The following is a 25,585-nucleotide window of genomic DNA, read 5'->3' as shown; positions in this document are numbered from 1 at the left end:
TGCACACCCCTCAGAACTCAGCATAATGAGTGAAATGATAAATATCATTTATCACCGGTCTGTCCCCCCTACTCCCAGCTCTTTTACCTTCCTCCTTCCCCATCCCATGTCCTACTCCATCCTCTTCCTTTTTATTCCATGATTATCTGGAGGGGGTGGGTGTAATTCTGTGCTAATTCATGAATCCAAACAGAGCACACTTTTCTCTCCAGTACTGTTTGTCTTGGGAGAAAAGGCAGAGCACAATTAAAGAGTAACTCAGTAAGATATTAACAGATGCTGCTGTGGGTTTGCAAAGAGCAGAATAATGCAAAATTTCCAAGTGCTCCCATATGAATGCAGCTGGGTGAGGCTGTGGAAATCCCACAGGTCACAGAGAATACCCAGAGGATAAGGCAGAACTGGGGTTTCTTATGATGTTTTTAAAAAATAATCCAAGTATTTTAGAGCCTTACCTGAAACATGTCTGTATCTCTGTCATGAATATATTCCACAACAACTGTCTGGGTTCTGGATAATGTGTAAGAGATGCTGTGGTGGCCTTTTGAGCTGACTGCCTGTGGATAAAAAAAAAAGATGTCTATTACACACAAAAATATTGTAATCAAATCATTTTTCTACATAAACACCTTTGCTGTGATCAGGAAAAGCAGTGTAGGGTAACATGTTATTACAAGGTTGGCTAAGCACATACAATAGGATTCCTTTTGTTTGTTTTTAATGGAAAACCCCAAGCTGCACTTGTTTGTTTCTAGTTCAGAAGCACCCAATACATTTTTATATGTATTTTTACATACATACCATTTTTTACATACATATCATTTTTATATGGTATTCTGTATGTAAAAAATATTGTATTTTTTCTAAACACCTTTTTTCTCTGAAATTTTTGAAGGAAGTGAACAATAGAACTGATTTGCAGTTAAAAGCCAGGACTTCAGGTTAAGTAAATTTCTGGTTATATCAGAAAGAGCCCAGCAATTTTATATAACTGGTGACAAAATCCAGACTTTCAGTGTGGTTTTCCTTATTAAAGGGTACTTCTTACTACCTGTCAAAGTAGACTGGTGTCTACAGATATGGATTTGGCATCAAAGATTAAAAAGGATTTCAGTATTTAAAAGAAGACAGCAAGAGGACAGCTCCTGTTTTCTGCTTTATCTCACCCAGACTGAGGGAAACGAGCTGAGAAACTGAATTTATTGGCTACCAGGGAAATAGATGTAAATATAAAGGTCCATATAACCACACACAATTCTGGAAGGTAATGACTGTTACTGCTCAGAAAACACTTTGCAGACACTTAAGCAATGAATTAATAAGTTAATTAAGGCTTTCTCCAGTTTTCAGTTAAGGGGATAATTTCCTCCAAGAAGTTCTCTCACTTGCTCCTTTCCTTTGTTCTGCTTTTCACCTAAAGAATTCACAGAGAGGGATGGTTAAACTAAACAACTAAATATATTCTACTCATCTGCCTGCCATCCCTCACAAAGCCTAAATTATGCCAAAGCTCCATCAATTATTGAACAAATCATTAAAAATCCTTCTGAATGCTGGAGGTATTAAAAACATCTATGTGCATACTAAAAGCCTGCTAAGGGTTAGCAAGAGTATTTGACACAGAATTATTGAAAACACGTAATGGAAGAATTGTTTCTTGCAAACCTCATGCATTTACAACCAGACAATGCTTTTACAATGTGCCTCTTGCTGGAAGCTCTAGCACCTGTTCTAGTGGAAAATGTCCTTGCCAATGGCACAGGGGTGGAACTGGGTCATCTTTAAGGACCTTCCCACCAAACCATTCTAGGATTAGGCAATAAAACCTTTCTCAGTACTTCTTTTAAAACTTGAAAACAAAGTCTAGGCATTGTAACAGCTGAGAAGTGATGTAAACACACTTGGTAATCAGTAATAACCAAATTCTGAACTTCCCAGATTATTTATAGTATCTTGTAATAACACTAGAGTGGCACACAGTTGCAAGAACAAATGACACACAAATGCAGTTTGGACTATGTCACTACACTCTGTGACCTGCCAGGACAGTGAACTGTGCTCTCAATTTTTCCTCTCTGCTTTTTTGACAACTAAGAAAGGGATCTCAAACACTAGGGCAGGTCTCAGGTGCTCCTAGGATATAAAAGAAATAAAGGTGTTCTCAGGATATAAAAGAAAAAAAAAGAATGAAGTGAAATAAAGAAATAAACGGGAGATCCTTACACCTCAAGTTTTACACTTAATATCTCAATAATCAGTTCATACTCATTATCAGCTATCAGCATTTCAAAGATGAGAAAGCAACAGCTTTCCTACACAAGATTTCACTCATTTCCACAAATCTCTGTTGCAGCAGAGGACAGAGTGTAAATGTGACGGTCCTGCCTGCAGCTCCAGCCGCCAGCCCCAGGTAAAGCTCCCAGGCAGGGACGTGTGCCCCGAGCTCATCCTGTGTCAGACAAGCTCCTGCACCACCAGGAAGCTTTGCTGAGAACCCAAGCTGAAAGTTGTAAGGTCTGATGGAAAAAGCACAGAGGGAAACACACAAAGACTTCCTGAATTACTGAGTCAGGTCGTGCCCCACGCCTACAGAGCTCAGGGCTCAGATATATTAATAATACTGACCAGGGTCAGTGTGTCCTCTGAAATTCCAGGGTAGGACATAATCTTCTTTTCTCTGCGTGCTCCTTTCCCCTCCCAACTTTTCTTTCCCATCTACTCCCCCCCTCCTTTGTTTTCCATTATTTATACTCAGTTATTTTCAGTGAAGAAATGCTACATTTAATTTCCTGGAATTGTGTAATCATTTTTGGAAAAAGCAAAGAACGTTATGAGAAATGTTTCAACTTGTGTGCTTTCACAGTTTGCTCAGCACCAACAGTTACTCTCCAATTCAGGCACTTTACAGATAATTTAAGTGCTGGTCTCAAAGCAATTGGTCACTTCCAAGTCAAAAAATAATAAAAAAAAGTGACAAGCAAAAGTATTTTAGGAGCTACACAAAACAGTGGAAGTTAAGACTCCTAATAAAACACTACTGCAAGTGGAATGCAGACACAGGCAAAATCATGATGAAAAGATTTTGACTGCTTGAGGAAATACAGAACCACACTACTACAAGTCCCAAAAGAGTCTGGAGATTGATTGCACAAATCTGGGTTTTTTGCAACCAAAATAGTGAGTTTGCCTTTTTAGCATTCAAATTGTCAGACTGCTTTCCCTGTCAGCAGGATTCCCTCCTCAAACCCCTCAATGCTTGTCACATAACTGCCCTGGTGTAGCAGCTGAAGTTGTGACAAAAGCCCTGATTCCCACAAGAATTACAGCAGCTTCACAAGTTTTAACTGATAAATTCAGAGTTTTGGGCTGGACAACACCATGTCCACCTTCCAGGCAGGAAAAAAGACAAGGAAAAACAAGAACTTGGCACTAAACTCTACCTCTGCCTCTTCACCATCACTCCAAGGCTACCAAGATCCACCAGAGCAACACTGGGTATTTTCAAAGCTTTTTCTTAGAATCCACTAAGCTTTTGAGTGAGTGGAACTGTAGAATCATTTTAGTTTTAAAACACCTTTAAGATCATCAAATCCAACCATAAATCTCAGGTTTCACCTGAGTAGTGAGGGAAATCTTCCTTCAGGCACTTCCAGCATTTTGGGCTCCTTTACTCGAGCAGTTTGTTCCTATTTTTCAGGTTCTTAAAAGTTTAATGAAAATTATAAATTGAACAGGAAAAAAAAAAAAAAACAAAAAACAAAACATCCTGAATTTGTTCCCAACAGATACAAATGCTGGAAAAATCTCACTAACATCCATAGCCTGAGCTTACCAAGCCAATCCAGGCTGGACACAGAAAATTCCACCCCTTGTCCAGCAGAAATGTTGGAGAAACACAGCCTGGGTGAATCCAGCTGCTACACAACACTTGATTTTCTACATTTAACTGCCTCAAGGTGCTGAGCTCAAGCAATTCCCTTTGGAAGAAACAGCAAAGCGAAGGCGAACTGACAAAAACCCTCTGGAGGAAAAGGGGGAACAAACAGCAGTAAGAGATTTTTCCAGACTGATTCCACTGCTAGTAACTATGTCCGTAGTGGGGCTGAAGGATTTTTAGAAGTCCAAATGCCAAAGAAAAGCAGGAAGGGAACCCTGAGTGCCATATTCTACATGTTTTACGCTTAATAATGAAGGGACAGATTTGGCCCGCGCTTTTCCAAGACAGGGCTCGTGTTTGCACAGCAATCCATCCATCCCCATGGGGCTTCCCAGAGGGAGGCTCCAAGCCTCACTGGATGCTGAACCTGCTCTTAAGGTGAGCAGGAAAATTCCTCCCTATTGCTCCAGGCAAACCCCACAGCTCCCCACTACACTTCAAGATTTGCGTTCTGGTGATTTTGGACCAAAACTGCCCAATTTTAACAGAGCCTGAAAGGAGAAGGCCCATGACCTCACAACAACATGGCCCAAGCAAATGTTCTTTTTTTTTTATTTTTAATTTTTCAGCTTTGCTAGTAGCTCAAGTTTCCAGTGATATCCTTCCTGCTGGGTGGAATTACACTTGGCTTTGGTTTTTCCCCTGCCTCCTTACACACATGTTTTCATTCTTGCTCCTTTCTCTCCGTTTTGAGAACAAAACCTCGTTGCAGCACTTTGCCCTCACAATCAAAGCAGCAGCTAAAGGCTATGACTTACAAATCTGTCAGGTCTCAGAGGAGCCAAGATCAAATAGAGATCAAACAGAGTCTGCTTTCCCAGCAGCAACACTGCAACTCTGGCAGCCCCTGGAATATCTCAGTCCATCTCAATTCTTTGCTCTCCACTCACTCCCCTGGAAAGGGGATGCTATCAGTTTCATCAGCATTTCAAGAAGGGAGAAAATCAAATTGCCTCACCCCATGTAAAGGCACCTCATAGATAAATGGAATAAGAATATATAAAGGTTATATTTAAAACCAGTGTTTCTTAGTGTTCTGCTTTTTCGGCCAAGATACAGGAAATAGGAGGGAATAAAACTAGAACTTAACAAATCTTCAACAGATTATCCCCAGGAGCAGAAATAGCTCTTTATTCAGAATTTCCACCTTTTTCTCCCACACTGATTTCTGTCTGTGCTCAGGCAGACGTTCCCTGCCTGGGATCATGTCCTGGTGTGCCACAGCAAAGCCCTGCACACTGACAGTGCTGCTCATTGCCCTGAGTCACCTCCAGCCCCAGAGTTCAGGAACAGGTCAGGAGCTCACGGCACGATGACATCAGCTGAACACTGGTAAGTCAAACCTTCCGTGTCAGGAGCCTGTCAGTGAACTGCAGAAGCAGATCCCAAAATTCTCAGAGCCTTTACTTGCAAAGCTTGCAGGGAGCAAGTCTAATCCACTTCTAGAAATAGAGATTTTATTGCTTCCTCCTGGCTTGCAAACCATGTTTCCAAGGAATGAAAAAAAAAAAAATAAAACATCTCAGCATTTGGAAATTTGAAATTAATTCCCTTGTGGCAGGTGAGCTCCCCAAAGAGGGCAAGAGGGACTTAACATTATTATGGTCACCAACTCTTGTGCACTACAGCAGAAATAAAAGCTAAAACCCATTAAGAAAGAGGCAGATGTCTCACAGGAAGGGCTGCTTCATCAGAATAGGATTTTTGGTTTAGTTAATTAGGTTGGATTAGGACAATAAAATGATTTATGGGAACACTTTAGTTTTCTTTGTTGGTAGCTGAGCTGACCGACACCACAGTGACGTGTTTAAAATTAATGACAGCAGAGCCTTCATGAGTTAAATGCTTTCAGACTTGGCTGCCGGCCTTCCATTGCTTTTATAAAAAGAGAACACAAGAAACACTCAGGGATGTCAGACAAAAGATCTTGCAACTTAAAAGGAAGCTTTAGCCAGCAAGGAAGGAAGCCTTCAAAAGTGAAGAACACATCCCATTTCCAATGGATTTTTGGGCAGACTGGCTGCCAGAGCCAGCAGACTCTGAGCTATCATAAGAAAACATAACAAAAGCTCCTGAGCATGAGCCACTGATATTTTACCCACATCAGAAAAGCATGTCCACCACTTGGGAAGTTTCCCAGCCAATTAAGACAAATGCCAATAGAACATTAGCTAAAGAAAGACTGTTTGCAATTTTACTGTCTCAAACCTAACAGTAATTGCCCAGAATTGCTGCTTCTGTCACACAGTATTTCAATAAATTTACACTGACCTCTGCCTACTGATACAGCTATTATATATATACTGTAATTTTCCTACAGCCTTCTGCAAAGAAAGACACATTATTATGGAAAACTTAAGGGTTTAATGTGCCTGTAGGAGAGACTGAAATATCTGAATCAACCAGAACCACTGGCTCAGCTCTTTTAACTCTGCATCTGCTTCCTGCACAGCTCCATACAATCCCATTCTTCCAAGATTTTCCCTTTCTTTATAAACACTGCAACTGCAACAACATCCATGCAGTCATTTTTGAAATATCAATGTTAACACCTTGTCTGTCTCTAATACTTCAGCTGTCAATTTTCTCTTGACAACTAAATGAGTGTTAGGAAATGACCAAAAACAACAACCAAGAGCCAGTAACTGCATGTAGGGAAGGAAATGTGCCACCCCAAAGAAATTAAATTTTGTCACTTTGGAACAATCTATGTGAGGCACTGTCTGCAATCCCTGTCACAATGAACAGCCTGAAGCATGAAAATATCAGGTCACCCACCCAACTTCCCTTTCCTGAATGCAGATCACCCCCAAAACTCAAAGCTCAGTGACTACACAGAAACAAAGTCAGCACAGTGTGGTTTATTTACACTTCACATTTTTATGGCTTCTGAAGCACTCCCAGGTTTGTTCTGTGCACCCTTTCCCTCTGAGGCTGGAGGGGACAGAAGGGACAGCACATTTGTCTGGAGCACACATCAAAGCCATCTGCTCCAAGTGCACATGTGGGGTTGTGTGCTGCCACTGGAGCACTTCACCATTAATCAACTCAACAGGCAGATGTTAAACCATTTTTTTCTCCATTTGCTGAATCTGTGTTGTTTTAGACAAGCAGCCAATACCACACACAGCAGCCTCTCCAGAGAGGCAGCAATAAAACATGCCATCCCCTAATTCTCTGGTTGGGTCCTGCAGCAAGGAAGGAGGCAGAAAGGGAGAAGTTTCCTAGATAGGAAACTTTCTAGTTTTTCCTAGATAAGCTACTGTAAAGCTAAGTCAGGGCTGATAAAGACACTTGGTTATACAGAAGAATGTAGAGTAGGCTACTCCTCAAACAAAAGGGAGTATTCAAAACACCTTCAAAATGCACAGGGGGTGTTGGTGAAACTGCACAGACTGAAGTTAGGGGTCCAAACCATCATTTTTGCAGCCAATGACCAGACCAGAGTCCCTCCTCATTCCTAGGACTCCTGACCAGCTCTGCAAGCCCAGTTGTTCCCCCTAATAAGTAAAAGCAGCTCAAAGCAGACACCAGTTTACACCAACACACACCAGCTTTATGACACAGTAGCTGCTTTGTAAATCCCCAACTTTTGGTGGTTGTGAACCAACACTTTACAGAACCAACCTATGAATCATTTTCTTCTGCCTAATTGCACCTTTTCACTTTTCCAGCCCTTAAGATCTTTCTTCTCTGCTTCCATTTTCTTCTGCCATGTTCAGTAGCAATATATTACAAGAGATCTTTCATCCATCTTTGGAATTATCTGTGTTTTTCCTCTTTTAGTCAGTTTGCTGAATTTCCTCCCCCAAACAGACCAGAGCCAGAGACAGCCCAGAGGCATCACACAAAACTGCACCAGTGTCAGATACATCAATTACCCAAAGCATAAATCATCCTTCCCAAAATCCAGAATGCTGCTCTGGACACATTTGTGCCTGCACATTGCTGTGACACTTTCTAGCACAGCTGCTCTAGAGCTGCCTGCTGGGAACCCTGTGTTGAGGACAATTTCAGCTGCTTTGGGGCCTCAGGAGACATTTTTGCTTATCACTGTCCTATGCAGTTTAATCTGTTTCATAGGAGACCTTCAGTGGTGTTGTATCAAACTGTCACAAGCAGATTTTTAGAAGTCTTGCATTTTTTCCTATTTGTACTCAACAATAACTTATCCACACTTCAAAAAAAAGTCCCACTATTTCTTATTTATTCCAGCAGGGATTCTCTTTTCATTGTCTTAACTGATCACTACAGACTATATGGGGATCTTCCACTGTATCACAGGTTAGATCTCCATATTCCTCTCAGTACAGATTACACTCAAATTATTAAATAATCTTTTGGACACCAGTGAGACTTTCCCTCATGTGTGACTTTTTGGAAAGCAAAACTTCTGACCCCAAAACTCCCGGCATTAATTTCCTAAGAGTAGGATTTCTCTAGGAAGACTATAAGACTATAGATTTAAACATGAAGGCATAAACATGATTTTGTCACTGCAGCTGGATCACATCCCCAAATCTCTTGACACACCCACAAAAATATCAGTAATTAGAGAAGGATGCAACAGTGTTTGTAAGTGAGCACTCTGGTGCCAACAGGCTACAATTCATTTATACACATCAGAACAAAAGCAGCAGATGCCTGGCTACACTCATGTATTTGGGTATGCCAAGCACACAAAATAGCCACAAATTAGAATCCTTAACTAAAAGCCAGACAAAAAAAAAAAAAAAAGAAAAAGAAAAAATATAGTGATAAAGTCCCCTCAAGGGCTTCTATCAATCCACAGCCTGAAAGATTTGTATACTCAGCTCATCAGCAGTGAATGCTTCTGTGAATCAAAGCACCCCTGAGCACCAAGCTGTGCCTGCCTGCCAAGGAGAGCACACAATAACACCAGGAGAGGCTGCAGATCATTCCACAGCTCCCAGAATCCATGAACTGCATCTGACACGAGTCACTTTTACATTAAGACAGCCAAAGACTCTCCAGACAGTTACCTTAACAGACCTGTTAAGCAGCTGCACAAAACCCTCTCAAGAGAGGGGGAAGAAAAAGCAAATTCTTCTTGCCAAAAAGCCATTCAGTGCTTCTAGAAAGCAGTTACGATTTTATAGAGCCCATCAAGGATAGAAACTGCTTTCTAGAAATCACACAATGGAATATTGTCCTGACAGAACAAACCCCAAAGCAATCAGATTATTTTTTACTGGTCTGAGATTGTTGCAGGAACTGCAACAAGTCATTGCAAACTGGACTTTGTGGCAATTTCCTCTGTGGAGACTTTCAACAATAAAAAAAATCCTGTAAAACAGTTCAACTGGTGTCAAGTTTGCCCAACTTGGTACTTGAACCAAGTTGGGCCAACTTGACACTAGCTCTGGGCAAAAGTATGTTAAGCCCACTTTTCAAACAGAGCTTCCTTATTGCAAGGGATTTCTGGGGGCAGAGTGCACAAAACAGGTAAATCTGTAGGATCTGGCTCCTACAGGGATAAAAGGGATGATTTGACCCCTCAGTTCACTACCAAGTTAACAGCTCACATCTTGCATGTGGGGAAAAAAAATCCCTTTGGGTTACTTTAGCCCTACAAGTGCACAGTGAACACAGTATTTATTTGTAACCTTTCCAGTTCTCATTTATACACATTACCAAGCATCTTCCTGGGCAAAGTTCAGAGCTTACTCACATTCCTCACACACAACTTAGTGTATTTAAAAACACACACACACTCTGAACCGTGTTTAACTGAGCTACTTCAGTGATTTAAGTCAACAAGATAATACATTAAACAGCAGTCAGAATTAAATCCTGATTTATGTGCTGCACTGGAGTTGAAAAATCAAGCTGCTAACAAGTGGGAAGCAAGGAGCTTTCCTCTCCACACGTGCAGCCGCCAGGCTCATTCCAAAACACAAGTGACTGTAAACCCCTCTGGTGCTGCCTCTGAATCTGCGCAAAAAAGGCTGGTCCTGAGTCCCAAATCTTTTTTAAATTATACAAAGGAGGAGAAAAAAAAGACCATCTCTGCAGCCAGGAGGTGTCAGGGCTCTGGGGGATGTGGGACCAGCACTGCCTCCCCACCCTGCAAACTGGGAAACACTGTGAGAAAGCAAATCCCATCCTCAGTCACTCACCAGAAATACAACAAAGTGCTTACAACCAAATTTAGGATTCATTTATCCCAGAATGTTTTGTGCCCGAGTGTTACTCCAGAATTTTAGCCAGGTTCACAAAACACAAGCAACACCAGAAGAGGGAGGTTCAGCTGAAAGCCACACATTTAACTTCAGCATCTTTGTGAGTTTACTGAACTTCAGTGTGGAATGAGGGATTGGGGAAAATATCAATACCAACAGCACATTAGTGAGCAAAGCAAGCACAAAAGAACTGGCTGAGAGCACTTGAGCCAAAATACAGGTCATGTGTGCCACTGAACAGCTTTGATAGCAGTGTGCAGCCAAAAGGAATTTATAGGAGAATCCAACACAGCCACTTCCTAATGTAGGTTGGATATTAAGAAGTTTTTTACAGAAAGGGTGAGAAAGTTCTGGAATGGCTGCCCAGGGAGGTGGTGCAGTGCCCATCCCTGGGTGTGTTTAACAAAGCCTGGATGTGGCATTGGGTGCCAGGGCTGAATTGAGCTGTTGGGGATGGGTTGGACTCAATGATCCTGAAGGTCTCTCCCAACCCAGTGATTATTCTGTGAATTCTGCTGTAAATGTGCCACATCCTCAGCCCCCATGCCCAGAGCAGAGGGCTCTGCCCCGTGCTTTATAAAATCATGGGATTGTTTAGCTCCATTTCAAACCCCAGGGTGGGAAAGGGCCAGCACAGGGCAATTAAGAGGCAGGAAAATTCAAATCTGCAGACAGACGTTCACAGAGCAGCCACATCTGCTTCCCTCCCATCAGATAAAGACCACCACAGCCCATTACTATTCTGAGTTGGTAGCAAAACCCTTCCCTTTACAGCTTTGGAATGGAATAAATTTAGCTTACTCTAGATTGTACTGAAGGATATTCTGCAGCCCAATTCCCAGTGTTCAGAGAAAGTAATTAGAGGATTAGTGGCCTCTATTGCTCTCCCTTCCTGTTATTTTCATTGTGTTCTCAAATTTGAATCTTCTGTCGTTTTTCAGTAAGACTGATACAGACAGAGGAGAAGAAGGGAAATTTATTTCCCTAAAATTTAAATCTATCATGCCAGCTTAAAAATTCAAGCCACAAAGATTCATTTTAAAATTTATGATCCTGGAATTTGGGTTTAGCAGGCTCTACTAGATGCATCCACATCAGGAAATTACCACTTATCTTTTCTACAGTTTATTAAAATTTAAAGCAAGCTTTACAGGCAACTTGCTTTCTATTCCTATGTAATGTCAGATAAGAGAACAGCTCATCAGAAGCTCTGCACTTCACACAACATGATTTCACCACTGATATGACCTGCTTTGCCCCTCTCCAAAACAGCCTGGCTCAGACAGAAGTGAAACACAACTCCATCCCATAATAGCACTTTTTTCCCCAGATATCTTTAGTAATAAGCCCCAAATTATCTGAACACACACACACACACAGACAGAAAGATTATAATATTTAAAATTATACTTTAAAAATTTTTTTTATTTTAAAAATAAAGAGGTAGGGCATAAATTAGTGTTGCAAGAGCAAAATTATGGGATATGTCACTTATTTCTATGAAAAATACAATTTTCCCAGTGGCAGGTGGGATTTGGGGCTTTATATTGAATGAAACAAACACTGAGTAACAGTCTTAAATAACGCCACAATGCACTTAGCAGGCCCACAGTGTTAATAAGGCACAGTTTTAATTAGGTTTATAGAATATTCAGTCCTTTCTAGATAAAGCAGCCCACATTTATGTCGAGAACAGGTTTATGAAATTACATACAGCACAAAGCACTTCAAGGACCTTTTTTTTCCCCCCTCAGCATGCCTGGGTAGAAGTTTTTGACATAAAAATTAATTGTGTTTTCCAGTATTAACTGATTTAAAGGTATGGTTTTAATTTGGTGTCTTAAATTACTTTATTTCTTAAATCAGTTGTTGAAGCTAGGTTTTAGCAAGGAGGAAGGAAAATCTTTGCTGTGTTGATTCTTCTCCTGGCAGAGCTGTGAATCCCAATTTCATGCCAGGTAAGGGTATTTACACACAGCACTATCAGCTGCCCATAATAAAGATAATAAATGTGTTCAATATTAATGCTTAATTTAAGAAAAAATCATGAATGTATACATATGTTTCTGAGAGCTTTAAGAGCAGTATTTGACATGTTTCAAAGCACTTCACTATCACTATTTTATGGGTTTACTGAGGACTTGGAACAGCAATTACACATTTCACACTCAGCTCAAGAGATCGTTGCTTACTCACTCATCATTTTTATGCTGGAGATAAGAAGAAAAAAATTTCCCTTTTGCAAATCCTCTGCCAAAACCCCCATTTTGACTTTGCAGAGAGCTGCCCCATAAATCCCAGAATCATTTAAATCACTTCCCCTGCCCCTTTCCTCTGCACCAACCTCCATCTCCAGACTCACCTGCCCTTTACAGTCTCTTGACTAAACACCTACTGACAGTTGTTACATGACTTGGAAAACATATATATTCATATATAGAAAATTAAAAACACTGAAATCACATGCTTTGGGTGCAATTTTAGTCACATTCCTGTGCACTTCTGGAATACCTGGATGGTATCCAGAGGCAGCCCCAAGACACTGTGGGTGAGTGAATTAAGAAGCAGCACTGGTGACTCCTTGGAGCAAACACTGCCTACAAATAGATTATCAAATCATCTCATGCAGGCTGTAGAAAAATCATGAGTAATCTGTTTTATTTTAAATAAACAGCAGTGGCTGTGAAGATCAAATTGCAAGAACTCTGCCACCACTCTGCCGAGCTAAGAAAGCAATTTAAGAATAGTAACCGTGGGAATCTGCACTGAAATCAATTGATTCTTTCACAAGGTATGAACTGTAAAGCTACAAACCCAGCAGGAAGCCTAATTAAAGACAACAGATGAAAATGGCAATCCAGATCAAATGCCAGATAAAAAAAATAATTAAGAGCTTACATATTTTTAGAGCAAATATAATAAATGGAAATCCAAAAAGATAATCTCTTCAAAGTCAATATAAATGAAGAGTGTATTTAAATTCACATTTAATATAATTATAACTGAAAAAAAAAATTATCCATTTTTCTAACAACCACCCAGCAAGCTGGTACAGATTCACTGATCCTTAAAACCAAGAACTTAATAGCACAGCAATGCTGCAGAAATGCAGACCACAGAGTGCAGTGCCAACACAAAAATTCTTTTAACCTACAAATCATACACCAATAGTTGGCTTTAATTAAAGAATTCCTTTCAGAAAACTGCAGCAGAACCTCTACTGGCTTCCATAAACATTGAAGGAAAGGTTGGAGTGTCTCAATAACTGAATGCACTCCCCACTTGCAGCTCCCTGACTTCCAACTACCTCTGTCCCAGTGTATCTTCTCCTATCAAAACATTCATTTTTGCACTGACCTTCCAATGTTTTATTAAATCTCTGGGATAATGGCATGTATTCTCTAACAAGCAAGGTAATGTGTAGAAAATATTTCACACCTAAAAGGTGTTTTATTCAGCTACATTAACCCATCCTGCTCTCTCAACCTCTACTATTATTATTAATACAGCTATTACAAGTAATAGGTAATTCAGAACACCTTTTATTGCAGTATCTCATTCTGACCTTTTCATTTCTGTATGTGGCAACTGATATAAAATTATTTCCACTCCGGAGATTTGCCCTCTGACTGTTAAGTCAGGTCAGAGAGTGTGGATAACAGGGATTTTAAATGATGGCACAGAAGCCATAAACCAAAATTTGTGGTTGATTAGAAACTACATTTTACACTTTATACAGCATCATTCCAAATTTACAATTCCCCAGACAAAACAGAAACTTGAGTTTGAGGTCTTTTGGTATTGGATTTTGTCGCTGAGCCTCTGCAGGAGTAGCAAATAATCCCTTAAATCTCACATCTGCTTTGCCTAATGAAGCACCAGGAACAAAAGGCCCCCAGAGCTGAGAGGGTTTCCCTGCATCCATCAAGGCTCAGGGCTCTCAGCCCCTTCCCTGATGTCTCTGCAGACAGAGCTGGAGCTACAAATTACATATGGGCTCTAAAGATGGGATCTTCCTTTAATCTTCCCACACTAATGCTTCCCAGGTTTGTTTTTTTTTTCCCCACGTTATGTACACAGAGACTTTACTCTCACTACAAGCATCATCATTTTCTACACCTTAAAAAAAAAAAAAAAGGTTCCATTTTAGCACTTAGTCACAAACAGCCCTAATTTATTTTTACAACAGCCATTACCCTCCCATTCCACACACTGCCTACTACAACACACAGGAACATTTTCCATCATTTTCAAAACCCTGCAGTTACTGGGATGCAACTCACTCCACCCAGACCCTAAAGACAACACTGAACATCTGCTTCAGAATAACCAAATACTTTTGCACACTTAATATTTTCTCCAAAAGAGCACAAAGAAAATATAATTTGTATTTTTAAACAGAATTACCTCATCAGGTTAAGTTTTCCCAATATCAGCTATTTTCCAAAGTCATCCTGTTGTCCCCCATATTCATTTAAGTGCATCACATCTGACTAAAAAATGTCAATCTGCTTCATGCTAATTTGATTTCATCAATGAAGTGTAAAATACATTAAATTAAAAGCAAACCAGATTTCTTCAAAGAAATCAGTTTTCATACAGCAGCATGTGGAAATTTCTAGGCAGCTGCTGGAGTTCAGAATCAAATGGAGGCCCTTTGTGCCAGGTTTCCTGGGCACTTGTGGTGAGTAACTTGTGCAACAGCTCATTTCAGCTGCCACTTTTCATTTGCTGCTATACCAGGCAGAGTCTCTCCATTCCCTCCTTCAAATCAGTTTTGCTGCTCCTGTTTGAATCCTCTCCAGCATTTCAGAATCCTCCTGAACACCTGACAGCAGGTCTGTACTGGGTAACACAGACTCTTCAATTCCACAATTCCCTGCTCCTCCCAGTCCAGAAATGCATTTTTACAGAATTACATTTTTACAGAATTCCATTTTTACCAATTGGAGACAACTCTTATTTCCAAGGCACAGTCCCTGTTGCAATACCCATAGGCCATACTGAAATCCTCCATAGATTTCACTTTGCTAGTATTTTGGTTAAAGTTAATTCTAACTAATGTGGTTTTTTTAAAAAGCCAATTTTTAAATGGGCAAGCCACTCAATGCAGCTGTTTCATTTTATTTACCCTTCCAACACTTGAACTGCTACCAGTTTTATCAAATGAAATTTATGGGGTTTGTTATTTGGTGTTTTCTTTGTTGTTTTTCAAAGGTTTTGTTTCATGTGATGCATTTAATGCTAGAAAATTGCTTACTACTATGGAATCCCATTAGTAACCACCTCAGGAATTGCAATTTCACAAATAATTTACTGGGATTTAAATTAATTAATAGCCAGCTGATAACAGTGATGATAATATCACCTAAAGCTCCTTTCCATTTCTCTTTTTTTTGACTTTTCATGCCTGTGGTTCAGTGGTGCCACATTCCCATCCTGCACAGGGACCTGGTCTCTCGTTATCCTTTTCCAGCTCTTCGAGGACCATTAAAGCTCTTCAGGAATTCCCCACTGTTCTCACTCCAGCAATCAATTACCAAGCCAGCAGGTGCTCTCTCCCTCTCTCTTTAGCCACTTAGGATCCTTGGGAACACACTCATTTAGAAAATGGTATTTCTAGGAAGTCCTCAATAAAGCAGGAGTCACCTCATAACCCTGCAGTGAACAGGCACCTGCTGTTCTGCTGTTTTCCCCAAATACACAGAAAATGTGTGCAGAGGGATGAAAAAAGGCAGCAGGGAGGTGCTGTGCAAGCCTTGGGAAAGGCACAGCCAGGTTCTCTCCTGCTCCCAGCAACCTCATTTCAGAAAAGGGATCCAATCCAACCCAAATGGATGAGGAACTGATCCCTCCCTCATTAACATGAGGATAAATAGTTTAGAATTCCTCTTTACTGCATCCTCATACTTCTTGAACATGTCCTTTATTATACTCAGCAAGTCACAGAAATGTCAGATTCCTCACATAATTATGTAGGTAAGCAGGGAATTTTTGGGACTAGAGCCTGCTAAATGAGTTTCTCCCATTTGCTGCTTACCACAGACTGTTCACCTGGGTACTCTACCTTGTCTTCAACTCCAGTGACAAATCCCACCCCTGACCTGCTGGGGTTATCCCTCCTATAATCCATCTTCCATTGAAATGCAACAAAATAATGCACAACAACAGAGCATTTAATTTTCACTGACTTTGGTACATTTTCTCTCCCCTCTCCTTGCTGAGAGCGTCTGAGAAAGCCAGGATTTGCATCCTGCCAAATCTATATATTGACATACTCTTTTAAGTAAAATATTTTGAATAGACCTCTCCACATTACCACAAGTTTCTAAAAATAAATATTGAACAATAGCTAAAGCTCACTTTCCAGGCAGAGAGCTCTGTGAATTGCAGGTAGCTACTTAAGCACATTCTTTTCAAAATATTATAGACATTCCCTTAACAAGGAGTTATAAATGCATGACTAAACTATTCAGTTCCCCTGACGTGCACTCAATACTTAAATGCTGGGAAAGATATCACTATGAAAAAAGAACTATGTCCTACTAAAATATATGAGCCAAAAAAGCATTTATCTGTTAAAAAAATATTTAAAGGGCCTTGAAACAACAAATGAACAACAGAGACAATTTTCTGCAGAGGAAAATATGAATGTAAGAGAGTTTTTGTGTCTGTAATGAAATGTATCCTTATTACATTTTTGTGCTGCCACTCAAGCCTCAGCTTTGATAGCTAAAATTGTCAAATTAAAGGAGGTTTAACCGTTATGAAAAGACAAAGAACTACCTGAAAAAGGAAATGTTAACTATGAAGTGTAACTAAAAGTCTGGAGGGTCTCAAGTATTAAGTACTTGCCCTCAGGGCTGGATCAGCAAACCTAAAACTTCAGGAAAGCCTGCTTAAACCTACACTAGTCCATCATGAAATTGTTGTTAGAGGCTTTAAGAGTTAGAGCATTATGTGCCTGTCAAATTGCATTAAGCAATATTAGAAACAGAGCAGTTTAAAGCCATTTTGGGGCTGAAGGGTCCCTGCCTTTGGCTGACAGCAGGGGAGGAGCTGATGCAGCAGAACTGTTGATACTTTTGCCATATCACAACTGTGGGAGAGAGAGTCTTAGGCTGGAAATGGGGGTGTGTATTCTATTCTGTGGAGCAGTTATCTCTGTTCATGGGCAGTTTTTTCTTTATCTCTCCCCCAGCCAACCCTCCCTGCAGGAGATCTCTGCTGTCCATGGCCACTGAGTGTCCCTGCAGGGCTGATCCAATCCCAGCATCCCATGGGGAGATGCTCCGCCCAGGGGAGGAGCCAAGCATTCCTGCCTGGATCCAATCTGAGGGTTGGGACACCAGGACAGCCTTTCCACTGGATTGCCAGAGGGAGCCCAGGCCCATCTGCAGCAGCCCTGGAGCTGCAGAGGAAAACTCCCCCCTTGTGCAGGATCCCTGCTGCAGCAGAGCCACAGCTGGCACTGCAGGAGGGCTGAGCCCCCATGGCATGGGGCTGGGACACCCCCTGACACCCAGGGGGTCTGTCAGGTGTATTCTGACTCTGCCAGTGTTGTTTTGTATCACTGCATTGTTTTGGTTTTTTTGTTTTTTTTTTTTTTTTAATTTTCTTCCCTAATAACTATTATTCCTGCTCCCATATCTTTCCCTGAGAGCCCCTTAATTTCAAATTTATAACAATTCAGAGAGAGGGGGTTTACATTTTCCATTTCTGGGGAGGCTCCTGCCTTCCTTAGCACACGCCTGTCTTTTCAAACCAAGACAACTACCAAACAAGTATTCAATAATACAAAGTCTGTCTGAACTCGCACAGATTCTCCTGTTACTACAACAACAGCAAGGAAAAAAACCAAAAAACAAACCCCCAGTTAAATGTTCCATCAGCAGGGATGAAACACTACACACACACAGAAAATAATAATTTGTTGTGTCTGCTGAATCCTGAACCTCACCTTGCCAGGACACGGCAGCAGGGAGAGAGAAGCTGCTGTAATGAAGCCCCTTGGGAGTACAAAAATAGAGATAATTGCAGCTTTGTCTCACTGCACATCAACCTGACTAACTTCTGTTAGGAAGTTCAAACACCATTTCACAAATTAATTCAAGATTTTCAGTTTTAGAGAAAAACAAACAAAAAAACCCACACAGGCACTTATGGGGAAGGCATTCAGAAAAGAACAATGAGTTGTAAGAACAAAAGGCAGACATTCCTCCTGGAGGAAAAAAAAAAGCTGAGTTGTTACTATGAGGCTTCTCCAGTGCAAACACTCTGGGAGGAATGAGCTGAAATTCTGTCCTGACCTGGAAAGATTCATTTTATTTGTGACACCAGGAGATGACACATCAGTGTTGTGCCACCAGACACACAGAACCATGACTGACACTTTCTGCTCAGACAGGCTTCCAAGGAAAATAATAATAGTTTTGAGGAAATGAGAGCTATGAAAGAACAGCATGTATCCTACACTTTTCCCTTCAGCAGCAAAAGGCCTCAGTACCAAGGAAAATATCAAGACAGAGGAAGAGTTAGAAGTGAAACATGTAATTTTTAGAGCTTGTCTCTGTGCATCTCACTTAGCAAAGCGTGAAATGCACTGATTTTCAGTAAAGCTGAAAGAGGTGATCTAGTGTAACTAATATTCTAATTACAGAATCATGTCTCTCAGGCCAGGATTCCCCTTCACAGAAATGTGAACAAACAGCAATGCAACAAAATCCTATAATTTCCTGCTTTCCAAAGTTCAGATCTCTTTATTCATGAAAATTCAATCCTAGGACTCAGTGAAGATTTTAGGATTTAAGCCAGAACCATCAGGGCTCTGAACTATTTTCATGAACACAGGCATTCAAAACAAATGATGAAGAGATGGATTTGTAGTCTTGTATTTTTAGATTATTAAAAATCTCTTCTGGATCTAATATTATATGGAATTTATCGTAATATTATATGGAATATCCTGTCAATACATCCCCACCATTCTGTTGGTGCAATTTGTGTTCAGAGACCAGTACAGAAACTCTCTATGGCAAAAACAAGGTTCTCCTTTTGCCAGCTCAAGAGAAAAGAAATAAAAATCAAAATATTACCAACATGGAGTCATAGACCAACACGATGTAAGTGTTGTAACAAATGAAAACTGGGACACATCAAATCTCACCATTCCTGAGCACACCAGCCTATTTTTACTTGATGTGTATTCCAGTAGGAGCAAGGCTCTACACCAGTAGTGAGTGCTAAGCACAGCGTATACATGTTTTATATATTAAATGCAAAGTGAGAAGGAAAATTCTCTTTTAAAGCCCCAGGAGTACAGTTTTAACATTTTTCTTTCCAAAAAGAAAATGTTCAGCAATGTTTTCCTAAAAAGCTCAAAGGCATCTCACTGATAGGCCAACCAGAAAAAGCAAAAACCAATGTCTAGACTCCTGGTGTCCCTCATTTCCCAGGGACAAAGGAGCAGAGGAGCAGCACAGGGCAGGTCAGTGGCAGGAGACAGGACAGGGGAGGTTTGATGGGAAGGAAAATAACTGCAGGACTTTAACCCAGGCTTACAGACCAATTCATTAAATCTATTTCTTCTTTACACTCTGTATTACGTCTGCATTTCTAAGATGCACAGGAGGTGATGCATAAGGGAAAAAGACAAAGCACAAGCTTCTGTGTCAGTTTATTTCCACATTAAACATCATCCTCCATAAAAAGTTCATACTATACATCCTTCCACAACTCCATCAGAGCCAGATTCTTCTGTCAATAATCACAGTTCAATTCAACCCCTTCAGCCTCAATTTTTCATGCTTTAAAATCCTGGTAAAGCTGGAATTAAGTCCCAGCCCAACAATTTTGCAGGAAGAACACCACATCAGAGAGCAAGTCTCACTGTTTACACAGACAACCAACCCATCTGCCACTTGACAGGGAGACACAACCTGCCTCAGACAGGTATTAATCTTAGTTTCTGCCAAAAGCACTTGAATAGAACCACAAACCCTATTTTCAAGGCAAGGTGTTTTCCCCCAGTGTAGAGCAAAACATACTTTTGGTATAAGAAACTATTAATAGAGAACTAGTACAGCAAGGCACAATCAGAAATTAGATTAATACAGTAGTGATGATGCCAAAACATTCAGCACATTCTTGGCCTTTCCACTTCGCATGCAATTTCTTGCTGTTGACAAAGTTATCTCAGTGAATTCCAAAGGTGAATCTTATTCCACTTCAAGTCTCCATGAGCCTGCATGAAAAAGCATTCAATCATCATCATACTGCCTATAGTTAGCAGGCACTAAATAAATAGATTTAGAAGTAGTGAATGCTTCATGAGAAAGAATTCTAATTGTAAATTACATTCTCCCTCCCAATAGTTTGTATGCCTTCTTTAACACTGCTAATCTATTTCAGTAATAAGAGGAACACTGTGTCTAGATCCAAGCATAAACAAACAAAAAAAGAAAAAATAAAGAAAGCATATAAACAGAAAAATCATGGCAAATAAATGTGCAAGCTTTTACCAGTCTGGAGACAGTGAGTACATAATATTTGAATGAGGAGGATTTCTGTTTCAAAAAAAAAATCTACTTTTTATCTTCACTGTTCTTCAAATACACATTGATACACAACAGGAAAGAAAGTTATATAAATGATAAAGAAGAGACATCGTGTACCAGCAACAAGTGTCCTAAGGGCTCTCTCCTTCCTGTTCATCAAGCCTGAGGAACACCAGACTGAGATAATCCTGGAACACTGGACAGGCTGATGAGATACACAGATTCTATCTGTGATTTATGAATTTCTACTGGTGCTAGCAACACACTTCACAAATTGGCAAGTGAAAGCTGGGAAAGTAGTGCTAAAAGACAGCCCGTGCACCGTTTATGCAAAATTAACAACTGATTCTGGGTATGACATTTCCTTGAAGACAACTTCCTTGACTTCAAAACAAAGAGTCCCAGAATCCTGGCAGGAGTTCAGAAAATGACGCGGCAGACACTCAAGGTTTTGGCAGAAAAATGACTGAAGGACAAAGGATTACAAGCTGTCAAACATCCCATGTACACAAAGTGGCTACAGTTCCTTCTGGAGCGACCTTCAGCCAGGCTTGTATCAGCAGCTGAGATACCAAAATTGGTGTGGCCTTCTGGACACAGCTGAGTCAGGGCAGCCTTGACCAAACCCATGTGCTCCAAAGCAGCACGTGGTGCTCAGCTGAACCCCCCTGAGCCTGCAGAGCCCAAACCTGCTCAGCCAAACCTTCAGCATCTTCAAAATGTTCCAACACAGGCTCCAGCCTCAGCCTCCATCACCCTGACACTGCTTTCTCCACTGGGCTGCCACAGAGAAGGATGGTCTCCACTGCTGTGGGATTTTGCCTAATGCAAAGTGCATTTTTCAGAATAAATCTAGGCAGGACTGTTACTCTTGAGCAGGGAGCAAGACACTTTGGGTATCAGAAATCATCCAAGTCACATTATTGCTCCACCACCAGTGCTGCAGCCAAACACTGCCTGGTAAACATGAACAGAATGGATTACAGCTCCAGGGAAACTCCAACATCCACTTGTGGGGACAACCATCATCTCCCAGCCTTTGCATAGCCCAAATCCAACCTGGAGCAGAAGCATCAGTTGTTACATTTCAAAATCTCCTTTTCCCAGATGTGTCTGAAACCACCAAAGCCTTAGACTGAGGAAGGTGCCCCCACACTTCTGTTTCAAAGTGATTTAGTGTTTTTAAGGCTAAATGAGGTAACTCACTGCCACCAAGTAAAAACCAATTACTTCTTCAGCCTGGGAAAACCTCAGTGCATTCACAGAGCCACACTGGGTGACAGTGTTGTCCCTTGGCATGCTGTGTTTGGAATGCACATATGGATTTTTACTGAGCATTATGGCTCAATTTTAATCAGAGGATTCCTACTACACAGAATTTCTCAGCAGTCAGAGAAAAATCAGAGCCCTACCTCTAAATTTAGCAAGTGCATCTTCATCTGGAGATGAAAAAAAGGTTCCTCAGAAAGAGCCTTGTTTTTATATGCATCCCATAATGGCACAGTGACACTTCCAACCCCAGCAGTATTTGCTACTACAGTGCAAAGATACCAACAGACAACATTAAATAACCAAGGTATTTTTAACCAAAGAAAAGGAGAGTTGGAGAGAGTGTTTCCAGTAGCAGGCAAGATCATAACACAGGGATATTTTAAGACATTCAGCATGGGCTGTCTCGCTAACAAAATTGCAAACATTTTGTTTTGACTTCTGCAGTTTATTTATTATACTCAAGTAGCAACAGAATCAATTTTTGTGACAAAACACCAGGCAAAGATTTGAGAAAGCATGGAGGAGGAGGGGGAGGATGAGTTAGGGAGAACACTTGATGTGCTTTTTTGCAAGTTTCACAATCCAGCTTTCCAAGGCCAGCTTTTCCTTGGGAACAATCTGGGAGCAGCTGAAGCAAGGTCAGCTTTGTCCTCCCTGCCTCCCACCTGGACCACCAAGGCACTGCCTCAATCCTGACCTTCAGCACTGGAAGATTCTTTAGTGGGCTGGAGAAGAGACAGAGGTGTGGAAAACCAAATGCTAATGTAGAGATAACAGAGAGGAGGAAAAACTTCTGCATGTTTCACACTGTAGCCTCTTGTCCAAAGTTTATAATGCTAAATGCCATTACAGGAAGGCTAAAAGTCAAATGTAATCCACAAAGCCTCCTCAAAACTTCTTTCAGGCCCCCTTCCAGCTTTTGTGCACTTGCTCTCACTGTTCTATTCAACATTCCCTCCGAACCTTTGTAGAAAATTCAAAACTAGTTAGGCCTGTTTATTTAAAGTTCATTGCCTCAAAGTTACAAATTACAGAAATCAGCCCATAACCACTGAAGGGGTTTCTTGATCATTCACACAATTTTATTTGCATTTATGAAGTACAGAAGTTCTGCTTTAGTAACAGTCACACACTCTTTAAAAACCTCAAGCACAAAAAAGCACCTCTCCCTCACCTTCCCTGAATATGATTTAATTGCCTCTTCTGGAATTCTGGACTCGTGCAGCTGAAATAAAGCTGAAAAACAGCAGCAGCACTGTCAGGAAGAGCACTGTGTGGGGAAAAGAACAAACTCTGATCCTCAGAGGCTCTAACTCACCCCCCAAAGAACAGCTTCCACTGAATTTCCCAAAGAACTGGAGAACAAGCAAGCTGCTACAGGTTCAGAAACTCCCTGGTCACCAGCAGGGTGTAAATGTGAATGCTCTGGTCCCACAAAGGCCTGACTTTCAGACGTCATCTGATACTTCAAAAGAAAGCATCTCCTCTGTTAAACTTCTCTAGGATTTGAGGTTAGCAATAAAACCTACAAATCTGCATTGCTGTAGTACAAGTATAAAATGTGGTTTATCTCACCAGGGAAGTTTCATATTCTTTCAGATTCCTCTGCTCAGGAACACCCCTGACCAATGCTGAAATGAATTGTTTTAGACACAAGAGTTTTCCAAGCTGCAAACTGGGAGTGTTTTGTCAACTAAGCCCTAAATCAGTTGTGAAGTCTGGGAGGAGAGACAGATTTGTGCAGCTAAAGCCACAAGAAACAGAACTTCTTTGGCCACATGAGCTTCATGAAAGAACACTAAATACACAGAAATCAAACTTGTACTTGTTCCCCTTTTCTTATCCTGGGGTTAGGGCAAAAGAGAAAGGAACATGTCTCTCAATATCTTAAACTTACAAGGAGAGGTCCCTTAAGGGAACTTCCTTAAGGGAACTATCCTTAAGATATTTCCCAGAGGAAAATTTCTGGGACCACAAAAGTGGTAGTTGTTGTCAACATCCAAGGCTGAGAGGGCAACGATTCAGGATGACCCCAGCTTGAGACAGATCCCTGCTCAGACACTGGCCTTGTCCTCAGGCCACAGTTCCCAGGAAATGTGCAATCCTCAGCTTGGGGCACCAAGCCCAGAGTTTTCCAGGTGGCCAGGGAGTGATACCCCTCCCTGGTACCAAAAAAGCAGAGAAGAAAGCATCCACCATTCCCTGGCTGTGGGGAACTCAGGGGAAGGGAGATCCCTCAGAGCTGGGGGAAGGCTGAACAGAGCAAGCTGAGAGTGCTGGGCCTTTAATGAGCTTCCTCAAGTCAAAGCGATAGGGATCTGCTGCTACTGAAATTAGAAGCCCAAAGTATAGATTACCACAAGCATTATCTCACAGCAGGCATCTGCAGAGTCCAGAACTTCTTGAAGAACTGGCAGAATCACTGTGGACAAGAGACATGCAGAATTTCAAGGCAAGTCTGTACAGAACACACAGGGTCTGACACAGAGGTCACCTCAGTACAAGCTCTGATGTAGGTCCAGTGGCTGGACTCGTTTGTTTTCATGGAAGGACACCTCAGGGATGATCAAAAAAAAAAAAAGATAATGATCTTGTAGAAGCAAAGCCACATTGCTGAAGAATTCTGGATTGCCTTATGACTGCCAGAGAATTTCTGCAAGCAGAGCTGAAGGGCTTGGAACATGCAGCCAATAAGCACTTTGCTGGGGATACATCCCTTCTAAAGAGATTATCAGGATAAAGCACTCCCTGCTTTCTCCTAAAATATTTGTGAGGTCTTTGGTGTTGAATAGGAACCAACCAGCAGGATCTCAAAACAAAGTAAATCTACACCCAAAAGAAAGCATAAACATGTCTCAGACAAGAGACCTACAGAGTAGAAAGAGGAATCTTTCAATGTCACAAGAGAGTCACCCCTCTTAGTTCTTCTCTTGGCAAACAGATAACATTACTCATTTTACAGATGGAGTCATAAGAGACTCCCAGAAAGCGAAATATTTAGATTTTGTTCTTTCCATCAACAAAATCTCTAAGCACTCTGGAAAACAAGTATTTTCTAATTTGTAAAACAGGAGTAGCAGCTGTTTGTTTCTTTGGAAAGTTGCTGTTGGCCCATGATGCTTCAATTGCTTTCTATGTTTTCAAAATAATTGCCCCTCTCAACAAAGCCTTGAAGCAGAGAAGCCTCATCTCCTCTTTGATGCAGTTCCAACTCCCCTGTTCCAGGAGAGCAATTCCATACTCTGAGTACACACTACCTGACTTTTCCAAAACACAATGTTCCATCCATTTAAGACAATTTAGTTTAAGATAACAGAAAAAGCATATCCATTATCAGCTGCCACATTCCCCTTGTCATGGCTCTTTCCTTTGAGCATTAAACAACCTTTTCAGAGAGGAGGAATTCCTGTTTTAGAGCTGCTGACAGTCCCAGCTCTCACAGTTGTACCCAAGGCTCTGCAGCCATCAGGCTGCTCCCAGCTGTGCTCCAGCACAGCCCACCCAACCCCTCAACACCAAAGAGAACTCCAAAGAGAATCTCCCTCAGTACTGCCAGCTTGCAGGGTGAGTTATCCCCAACAAGTTCCAAAGGCAGCAATACTGTGCTCAGGCCATCC

The 25,585-nt window shown here is 41.1% G+C and overlaps 1 protein-coding gene across 1 annotated transcript in view; it reads right to left on the bottom strand.

Annotated features, from left to right (window-relative positions):
- PELI2 (pellino E3 ubiquitin protein ligase family member 2) overlaps positions 1-25,585 on the bottom strand; it is a 71,770-nt gene that overhangs the window by 14,821 nt on the left and 31,364 nt on the right. The window contains exon 3 of the mRNA XM_063159706.1: positions 456-557. Coding sequence (XP_063015776.1) covers positions 456-557 — 102 coding nt within the window. The remainder of the gene's footprint in view (positions 1-455; positions 558-25,585) is intronic.

This window comes from Melospiza melodia, chromosome 6 (genome assembly GCF_035770615.1).
Source record: "Melospiza melodia melodia isolate bMelMel2 chromosome 6, bMelMel2.pri, whole genome shotgun sequence".
Classification (NCBI taxonomy): domain Eukaryota; kingdom Metazoa; phylum Chordata; class Aves; order Passeriformes; family Passerellidae; genus Melospiza; species Melospiza melodia.
This window is presented reverse-complemented; position numbering and strand designations above follow the sequence as displayed.